The 10280-nt window shown below is 46.0% G+C and overlaps 1 protein-coding gene across 2 annotated transcripts; it reads right to left on the minus strand.

The window, feature by feature from the left end:
• Positions 1–4898: 4898 nt before the first annotated feature.
• Positions 4899–10093, minus strand: ZDHHC22 (zinc finger, DHHC-type containing 22). Of its 2 annotated transcripts, XM_010145424.1 has the most exons (3): positions 9865–10093; positions 9532–9822; positions 5032–5297 (listed from the first exon to the last, which is right to left on the minus strand). In XM_010145424.1, exons 1-3 carry the CDS (start codon positions 10091–10093, stop codon positions 5032–5034), a joined length of 786 nt encoding a protein of 261 aa, XP_010143726.1. The 2 variants fall into 2 exon arrangements, with proteins under 2 accessions (XP_010143725.1, XP_010143726.1); XM_010145423.1 differs by having other exon boundaries at positions 4899–5297; positions 9532–10093.
• Between the last annotated feature and the right edge of the window lie 187 nt (positions 10094–10280).

Consider the following 10280-nt stretch of genomic DNA (forward strand, 5'->3'; position numbering starts at 1 on the left):
TCAATGCTAAAACCTCTTTAGTGTAATGAAGAGAAGGCTGTTGGCTGGATGGCTCCTTAACAGGACTGAAGCACTAATTGGTCCCTATTTGCTGACTTTTGGTGTAACCTTCAAGGACTCTATTCCCTGTCTTTCTGGAAAAGAGCTTGAAAAGCAGTAAACCCACGTGTGGTTATTAGAGAACACCTTACTGTTGTTAATGTAGGTTATCTGATATTGTGTCTCCATTGACTGGTTGGTCTTTAAATAACTCAGAGAACTGTACAGACTCTGCTGTTGCTACTTATGACTTCTACCCATGCACCTCCTGCTTGTAACATCATTTGCTGTTCAAGAGAGAAAAAACCTTTTGGCTCTGCTGGGGCTTTGAGGATTGTTGTGCAGGAAGTGATTATGAATGCATTTTCTTAGTCTGGGCTTTCTTTGTACCCATTCAGTCAACGATCAATGAAGATGACTTGAATTCTGTTGTCATACCTCCTACCACCTGCTGGCTCTCAGTCATCATTCCCACCAAAGTCCAGTCTCTTCTGCTCTCACAGGGGACACTTTCTCTGATTGCTGTCCTCTGACTTTAAAGATAGATGCCTTAAGCTCTGACCTTGGCTTTTCTTTCTCTCAGTCCAGGACTGTCCATCCTCCTCCTGCTACCTCCTTACAGTTAATGAGTCTCCTCATTCATTTATTCTGTCTCCTTGTAAGTATTTTTAGACTGTGATCATGTCCCTTGAGTTGGCTGTTTCTTAAACAAGGTAAGTGCTGGGTTTATCACCTTTTCACATAAATTCCTTGTGCCTTATTACTTGAGACTCTTCATATTTTAACTTTATATCATCTGAGCATATCCAATGAAGATCTTTTGCATGCAGGCCCTGAGGGCGGCCCAGTAGTGTAGTATGCGGAGGAAAACCATTTACTTCTTATTTGGCATGATATTCTTACTATACATAAGAAGAGACTTCTTCCAGTTTACTTCATAGTTGCAACTTCTAATTTGCTCTATACTGACACTGTGTAATGGTTTTGGCCGGCATAGAGTTAATTTTCTTCCTAGTAGCTGGTACAGTGCTGTGGTTTGGATGTAGTGTGACAACAATATCGATAACACCCCGATGGTTTAGTTGCTGCTAAATAGCTCTTATCCTAAACTAAGGATTTTTCGGTGTCCCCATGCTCTGCCAGTGAGCAGCTGCACAAGAAGCTGGAGGAAGCATGGCCAGGACAGCTGACCCGAACTAGCTAAAGGGATACTCCACACCGCAGGGCGTCACGATCGGTGCGTGAACCGGGGGAGGACAGATCACTGCTCAGGCATTGGTCAGCAGGTGGTGAGCAACTGCATTGTCTTCTTTTCTTGGGTTTTACTTCTCTCTTTTTATTATCTTCCTTTTCATTACTATTATTATTGTTATATTTATTTCAGTTATTAAACTTGTTATCTCAACTCGTGAGTTTTACTTTGGGGTTTTTTTTCCCAGTTGTCCTCCCTCATCCCCTGGGGAGAAGTGGGGGAAAGTGAGCGGCTACATGGTGGTTAGTTACCAGCTCAGGTTAAACCATGACACAGTGTAAAGACTTCTGAGACTTTAGAGGTGGCACCATTTTTTCAGGTAGCTACGCTTAAAATAGACAAACCACTAACCAAAAGGCTATGGTTTACGTGCAAGATCTTAAGCAACAGGAAGATTTTACTTCAGCCGCAAGCATTATTGGAGAAGAAATGATGCTAAACTGATTTTCCAAAGATAGAGAAACCCTAAGTATTTTATTTTTAAAACCTTTATGAGTATTTAGACATTGTCATAAGAAATCATGTTCCAAAATATATTTGGTATTGCAGCTGCTATTTAATAAAACGTAAAAAACAAGTAATGGTTCTGTAAGCACAGAAAATGAGAGACTTTTACTATTTATCCCTAGAAAACTTTAGAGATTGAACTGTTTTAGACATTGGCATTGAGCTCAGCCTTCATTTACTAAGTCATAGCTAAGAAAAAAGGTTCTGTTCCCAGTTGTTGAGCCCTGATATGTTTTCTTGCCATGGATTTCTGTAAGTAGGTGCACAGATATGACAAGGGAACGATGTCGGGACAGCTGGACAATTAAAGAGCTACTCTCAACTGTTCCTGCAGAACCACTACTGTACTCCAGACAGGGAGTCCAAACACTCAGGAAGGAGCAGAGAAATAAGCCAATATACAGGGTCAGTCTAATGTTACATTTTTATAGCTCTTTTCATCCCAGAGGATCACAACTGCAAAGGCCGTAACCATCTGAGGTGCCACCACTGCTGCTGAAACCCAGGAGTTTAGTGCAAAGGAACTGCTCAGCTGCACGAAACGGCAGCGTAGCGATTTCCAGCCAGGAGCACAGGTCTCTGACAGAGAGAGTAACTGCGCAGAGCTGCACAGTGCTGCCGTTACTCAAACTGGGATCTCTCCGAACTTCAGCAAGGACTGAGACTTTGTAGTGAGGGCAGACAGCTGTGACCCTGACACGGGGGCTGGGCATGACCCAGCCGTGGTGTGAAGAGGCAACAGGCTCCATGGACAGCTAATCCTCTTGTGCTGAGTGCTGCCTGACCTTGCAGAGTGGCTCACCAAAACTCTGAGATGGTTGTGCCCTTCTCCGCTTGCAGCTGAAGAGCTTACAGCCTGAGGCAGCGTGGCAGCAGGCACTGACTGCCGCGAGCTGCCTGAGATGGCAAGGACAATCAGACACCAAAGGGTGCCCTCAGAGGGCAGGGGTATCAAACCATAACTTCTCCTCAGGTGAGGAAGCTGCTAGCTGAAATGTTGGGAGCTGCTGCCTTTAGAACTATACACAAAAAAAGGTTAGATCAACCAGTCTTACAATAAGAATAATCCTGAGAATCCTTCCAAGGAAAGGGTTATGGCATGAGATGCTGGCTCTGGTTCCAGTGACAAGGTGACTGGCTGCTCACCTTGATGCCATCGTGCCAGTAAGGAATAATTTACACTGAGATGCAATTTGTGGGTGATACTAATAGCTTAATTTTCCTGTAGCTTTCAGTTGAGGTTGATAGTTTAATTTATAAATAGAAATTAGAATTGGTCTGCAAGTTGGTTATGAGATGAATTTTTAGATTGGTCATCACATTAAAGTAGGAAGGGTGAAAGGACTTGTGCAAAATATGATGAATTATTGGCAAATCCAATAAACAAATCCTAACCTTTTCCTTCAAAATTTCTGTGTGCGTGCTGTAACAAATGTACAGAGGCAGCTCATGAACTCTCAAAAAGAACAATACAACTCATGTAAAAAAACACAACACTTTTTATTGTTCGCTGTTAGTGAAAATACAGCACATTACAGATGGAAACAGCGGTGCATTCACGCGAACACCCGGTGTGGAAGTTTTAATTATCCGGGTGAGGGTTTTTTCAGTACACTTCCATGGTTACTCTGCTCATCACAGTAGACTTTGTTTGTTATTAGTCCAAATGTGTATAGAAGTGTGAAGCAGTGAAGGACAGTTACAAAGCCTGCAGGAATGAGTGACTGTGTTCTGGCTCATGGGAAACACAAGGATGAAAGCAGGAGGATTCCCCTACCGAGGATGCACTGAGAGCATTTCTGAGGAAGAAATAACATTTTCCACAGCTTGTCAGTATAGTTTCCAGCCTATTGAAGAGAAGCAATGGATTCCCACCTAGCCCTCATAAGCTGGCAGTTTGCCAAAACAGAGGCTTCTTGTTGCACTGCTGGGAAATCCAGTGCTGCAATCCTGGTAGAGATGTCACGGTATCCTTTCTCAGGGCATCTCTTAGCACAGGATCTCAGCACTGATCTCATGGGCTGTTGCTGCAGCTAGAAAATAACTGACACATTAGGCTGATTAATCCCTGTAGTAATTCCATTAGCTTCCTTAATGGAGTTATAACATGGATGAATTGTCCCCTCTGCAGCAATGCAAGAGAGAATTGCCCTGGAGAGGTGTGGCAGAGATGTCCGAGGTACATAATTTTTGTTTGTTTGTTTTAGTGCAAAGTGAAGCATCCTGACTGGCTTGAAAACCTCCCTTGTCTTGGATTTTTAACTCTTCACAGCACTAATGGTGCAGGTGCCCCCTGCAGGAGGGTGATGCATCAGAGCTCTGCTACATCAGCAGGGCTCTTGGCAGCCTCCTGACAGCTCCCTGTGTGTCCTCACTTCCCTCCCTCTCTCTCACAGGCACACACAGCCTGCATCAGCACACAGCTGCTCAGACACAGCCTTTTCATTCACCTTTGCAGCTTCCTCTCCTTGTGTCTCCATCTGATCATGATTTATCTGCTTGCTGCTCCCTGTCGAAGGGACAGCTTTGCCTGGACTGTGTCATTGGGCAAAGGACTGCTAAAAATAAGCAGCAGAGCTGTAGTCCTGACATATCATTGCATAAGGAGCAGACCAAGAACAGCAATGAGACATTTTTAACTCTTCTTTGCTTTCTTCCTTATTTTCTAGCCTGTGGAGAGAAGGTTGCCATGCCACATTAGCCATATGTACAGCCTGCTCCTACGGCAGCTTGATTGCATTGGAGTTCCATTATTGAAGGCTTCTCAGTACCGTGAGGTTACCTCAAGCATCTCAGGGCCAAAAAGGGACTCTGCAAAACCCTTCAAGAAACAGACACCATTTTAGCAGTCTACTACAACGGCCCAGGCTCTCTGAAAACTCCTGCTGCAGTTTGCTGGGACCATATAGGGCGGCTAATGGGGCTGGGGGTTGGACAAGGCAGGCAGGAAGTCACAGGAGGGTCTGACTGGTTTTTTCCTGCTAGTTCAAAGACTATTGACACATATGCAGGTGCAGCGATGTGACTACTAAGCTGCCGTATCTCTTCATCTACATTGTTTGTGATCTTGTTTGTTGTTGATACGCTAAATCTACTCTGTTTGATAGCCAGTCCTTTCCTCCCACAGAGGCTGCAATCCCAAGAGCTGGGGTAGTCCAGCTCTCTAGTGAACCAGGAGACAGGGGAAGAGAACAGAGGAGCGTGTATGGGATGCACACACACGCCTGAGGATTTTACTTCTCCTTCTGCCTACGGTTGTCACTTCCCACACTCAGCACAGGAATGAGAAGTCCTAGCAGCCACCTCTTGCCAAAGACCTCCTGCAGATTCTCCCTCCAGGGCCGGGCTCTTACCACCATCCCTTTCCGCACCTGGTACCGCGTCTGCCCACGCAGTATCAGCAGCATCTGGTGGCAGCAGAAGCCAGCGCAGGCCAGTCCGATCCCAAGCCAAAGGTAGAGCATGAGGATGACAAACATCTCAGAGCTAAGGAGAGCTCCTGCAGACCAAGAGTTGGGGAGAGGGAGGACAATAAAAGAAAGAGTTTAGACACATCTCACATTCCAGTGTAACACTCAGCTCTGAGAACAGATGAGCTGCCTGTATTTTCTGGCCACAAGTGCAGAGTTGGGAGCAAGACAGGTTGGTTGCTCTAACTATATAAAATTGTTCCCTTTGTAGAGTCTGATGCAATGGACCCCACTGGGGAAATACTAAAGCGGTAACTGTCTCCGTACACCTCACCCTTTGCGGTTAACATGAGGATCTAGCTTACAGAGGCAAACTCAGCCAGAAGCAAAACATGTCTGTAAGACTTCAGCACTGTTTTGAAGAACTGCTAATGTATTTCACGATCTACCCGCTCATCACAGTGGAACTAAGATTTCTAGGTTCCTTTTGAAAAGAGATGTGGGTCCTACTGCATGTAGTTACTTCCAGTAGCCTTACTGTGTGCCTTAATACCAGACAGAAAGATTTGGGATGTCTTTTCTTTCTCTCTCTCATTTCTATACAGAAAAAAAATGTTAAAAAAGCAAAATAAATCAGTAATGACTTTCCTACCATTGGCCAAAGGCAGTTTTCACATGAATGCAAGAAACAGAAACAGAAAACTTTCCAAAATACAATCCAAATTTCTTTTTTTAAAGATGCTGCCAGGATACTTAAAATACTTAGTAGGTCTGAGCCTCCTAATTCAATGTTTTTTGTAGTAAATATTTAAATAAAAATATTCTGTGGGCTCTTTCCTCTACAACGATTTTAGAACTCCTTCTGGAAAATACTAGTACAATATCAGGTATCACTGAACGACCTGTCAGTGCGTAGGTAGATCTAAACCTATTAAAATAATATTACCTTTGTGTGCATATGAATGTGTACGCAGGTATTTTGTATATATTGGTATATTATTAAACACCTATATTTACACACAGGCACAAAAAGACAATTAAACGTGTGTCAATATTGGTATAAATAGCTGATATTCTCCTCACTGGTAGAAATGAAGAAGGTGTCACATGCTTCTGTCCCTCTGGACTACCGTGTGGCTGACAGACTGGAGCAGCTGGAAGCTCTGGTGGTGCGAAGGCCCAACCAGAGCGATTCTGCTGGAGCAGGGATTGCATGGGCAGTAGGGGTGTGCAACCCAAAACAGCTGTATGGCTGCTTCAGACTTCAGGTTCGAATCAAGGGTGGCTGGATATGAGACTCTTGCTTCTCTTATGCAGCAGGCCTGATTTGGTGGTGTCCTCTGGGTTTGCAATCTGTGAATCCCAGCTTCTCCACCTGGCAGTGCTGTGAGAGAGAGCCTGGGGCTGACCCCTGATGATCGCATCAAGCTTTGGGCTCAACCAGCAGCATCTTCTGAGGATGATTTGTAAGGACACTGACTACAGCCTCAAGCTTTTAGAGACTGTCCTCATTTGAAAAAGGCACAGGAGTCATTCAGTTTTCTTCCTAAATGCACTGTCATCTTTCCCTTCTTATTAGATTGCACTCAGCTCAGGGGGCTTTGTACGCAATACAAGCAAAGAACAAGCCCCTTAGGATGATGACAAACCCTCATACCGATTCTGTCAGAATAACTTAATCTATCAGGTAGGAAGCCCAGAGCATTTCTGCCCCTCTTTTACTGGACCAGGATGTGACAGGCAGATTGTTCTTTCCTACAGCTGATACTCATACGGGATATGAAGAAAGACAGCTATTTTCTTTAGAGCCTTCGCAAGGCAGCTGTAAGATTTATTTATACGAGCTGCTGAAATTCAGCATCAAGAAAGTAATTACCCTTGTTTCCCCTTGCAAATATTAAGCATCTCTGAGCCGTGCTTTCCAGATGCATGATTTTTTAACCTTTTATTCAGATTACCTACATAAATTATTTTCTGTAATTTCTTCTGTGGAACCAATCTGACCTGTGCTTACAAAAGTGCTCTCCATCTGTCCTTCATCACCCAGTCCATTTTAGCCTCACATTCACTATTGCTCTAACTGACCCGGCGTGATCTCAAGTTTATTGCCATATATTATCTATGCCAGAAAAGCTGAATCACAGCCTGAAATTATAGACTCTGGATCAGATTCTGAAATCCATGCCCAAGCACAGTCTGGGCAGAATGAGCCAACTGAAAATTTTCCCAGCGTGAAAGCAGGGAACACTCGCTTGACATAAGATCAGCAGACTCACCCTTCATCCTCCTTTCTTCCTCCTCCAGTGCAGATGGCAAGATGGAGAAGAAGAAAGGTGAAGTTTCTCCCCTGCTATAGCAATGCTCTCTTTGAATCCTACGACAATCTTTAAGTAAGAGCTATGTTAGCTGAAAAATACTGGGTGGACAACCCTTTCAGGTAACTCTCCTGGGCTGCGTTTTTCTTTCATGAACTGGAGGTTAAAACCAGCAGGCCCTACCTCCCAAGCAACCAAGACACTGCACAACCATATATTATTGTGTCAGGCAGCAGTTCTCACCCTGGCCAAGCCAGAGGTTCAGTGGGAGCTGCTGAGAGCTACTGCCTCTTGAGGGTATTTTGGCTCCCAGCCCTGCACCCAGCCTCACTGTGCCCCACTCAAACCCTGCCCGCATGCCATCTTTAGAACCGCAGTTGCTGACACCAGAGCTTGGGCACTTCGGTGGCTTTTCAAACACATGCCAGGACCCCGCTTGGAGCAGATAAGCCCTCAGAGTCAGAGAGAAAGAATTAATTCCTTGAAACTCTCCTCTCACATCCCTGCTCCCCCACCCAGGCTGCTGTGCTGAGCTGAGCTGAGCTTAAGCACAGGGGAAAATCATTCTCCACATTTTTAATGCTAGTGAAGCTTGTGCAACATTATTTACAAAAATTCTTCGACTTGGAAAAATGTCTCCATAAAAATGTCATGGCAGGATTTCATGTTTATTGTCTCTCGGTGATTACCATGACAAATCTGCTAATTTGCCAAGTAGAGAGATATTTGTTTGTTTTCAGATAGCAACCCTGTAAACCCAGCCTGGAGTCCAACAAGCAAGCTGGGGCCTCGCTGGCTCCTGTATCTTCAGCAGCAGAGATGCCACACTCGGATCATAATCAACACTTCTGGTGATGGTGCAGAAGCCAAAACAAACTCCAGGCCCTTCTTCCTGAGTTAAATGGATTCCGCAAAGCTAAAATATATGGGATACCTATTTTAGGGTAATGAAAGCTGGCCTAAGTGTGTGAGGCATGAGCTGTGCAGGGGGGAAGTGGCATTTTTCCGCAGTTGCTTTCAGGGCAGAGGAACAGCCTAGGCTTTCTTAGTCCCCCCTCCTTGAGAACAGGTTTTATACAGCTCTTGGGTTTGGACTAACAAAGGGTTGAGGTTGGAGAGTTTGAGAGTGTGTTGAAAGGTGAAGAGGCAAAGCTGGAAGAGAAGAGGAGGAATTATAGGAGCAGAATCAGAGGGAGAAGGATTGTGGAGATTTATGGAAAGGCAAGGAGAGAGAGGAAAGGGGGAGAAGCTGAAGGAAGGAATAGGGGACAGCAACAAGGACAAAGAGGTGTTTGCTTTTGGTGTGGAGCTCTTGCAAAGAGCAGGCACAGAGAATTTCCCCTGGTTCTCTGTGGACCTGTGTCCCTGACTGTGGTCATAAGATAAGTGGCTAATCATGTCATTAAACCTTCTCTTGGTTTCTGTGCCCGAATCCGAATTGTCCTGTGCTGGAAGGACGGCAGGATGTCGCTACATTTGTGCTGCCAGGAGTCAGGAGGTGGGTGACAGTGGAGTGGGTGAGTGGACCTGGATGAAGAAAATTAGAATATCTCTTGTGGGATCTGTAGACTTGTAGGATACAAAAATCTACAGACTCCCCAACTCTGCTTGTAGGACAGGCAAAAGATTCCCTTCACCTGCAGCACAATGAGTGAAGTCTCTCTCCTCCATCTAATTGCAATACACTCCCTGCATGACACAGAGCTCTGTGCTATCACCGGCAGGCTGGTGTTATAGTGCATTTTCCAGAGCCGAATGCACTCTGAATAGGGCTGTGGCTGTCACCTGGAATGGGTCCCAGCCTCTGTTTCAAGTGAAGCAAAGTCCCTTGCAAAGGCTGTCTCTAGGCTCTTAAAAGGGCTTTGTTGAACACAGCCAATTTTCCCTCTTGCCCATTGCCCTACCACCACTCCCATTACACACTATCCAAGGAAGATCATGTCCTCCCCACACCTCAGGAGCCCTGGAGCAGGAAAGCACTCTGAATCTCCAAGGAAGTAGTCCTTACCTGAGAAGAACTGGCTGATGGAGTGAGGCAGAAGAGTGAGGAAGGCCAGCGGGTTCTCAAAGGACATGGAGAGTGCAGCAGAAATGTAAGCCATGCCTGCCACCAGGGAGTCCAGGCAAGCCAGGGAGGTGTAAAGGCAGAACATGATGAAGTTTCGCATGTTCCCGGTCCCGATGCAGTTGCCTGTGAAGAAACAGTGGTGGTCATGCCTCTGGGTGATTCTGGCACACAGTCTACAGAAGTGAGTGCTGGGCAAGGCTGAGCCAGGGGAGCTGCTTCCATCCAGCCAGTCTGCCACCACTTCGGCTCCTTTGCCCAAGTTTAAGCCCTTGCCCAAGTCCTCAGGGGAGCTCTGGATCACAAGGATGTAGTTGCCCAGGGCATTAGCTGAGAGGAAGAGGAAGAGGGCCCCATGCAGCAGAGCAGGAGAGAAAAGTGGGGTGGTGGAAGGGTCTCTGAACATGCTGGGGATGAAGAGAAAGATCTGGAGGACGAAGGTCACTAGGGAGATGCACAAGAAGTAGGCTGGAGCGACAACATTGAGTAACCTGAGAACTAGCATTGCGGATTACGTTCCTGCAGGGGAAAGCAAGGAGAGAAGGAACATCACCGCTCCGGCTGCACACTTCATCCTTCCATTTCCTGCCGGGTGCCGGCCCCGCTGCCTCCGGCAAATGCTCTTCGGGAGCCGCTCTCCCTCGCCGCCGCCCCACGGCTCCGGCCGGGTCGGGGCAAAGGGAGGGCCCGTG

This window comes from Buceros rhinoceros, unplaced genomic scaffold (genome assembly GCF_000710305.1).
Source record: "Buceros rhinoceros silvestris isolate BGI_N320 unplaced genomic scaffold, ASM71030v1 scaffold18451, whole genome shotgun sequence".
Taxonomy (NCBI): domain Eukaryota; kingdom Metazoa; phylum Chordata; class Aves; order Bucerotiformes; family Bucerotidae; genus Buceros; species Buceros rhinoceros.

Excerpts from the sequence above, each read along its gene's own strand:
- ZDHHC22 (XM_010145423.1), bottom strand. The coding sequence starts at position 10,093 with ATGCTAGTTCTCAGGTTACTCAATGTTGTCGCTCCAGCCTACTTCTTG. Across the intron at positions 5,298-9,531 it reads CATCAGCCAGTTCTTCTCAG|GAGCTCTCCTTAGCTCTGAG; the intron begins GTAAGGACTACT and ends CTTGGTCTGCAG.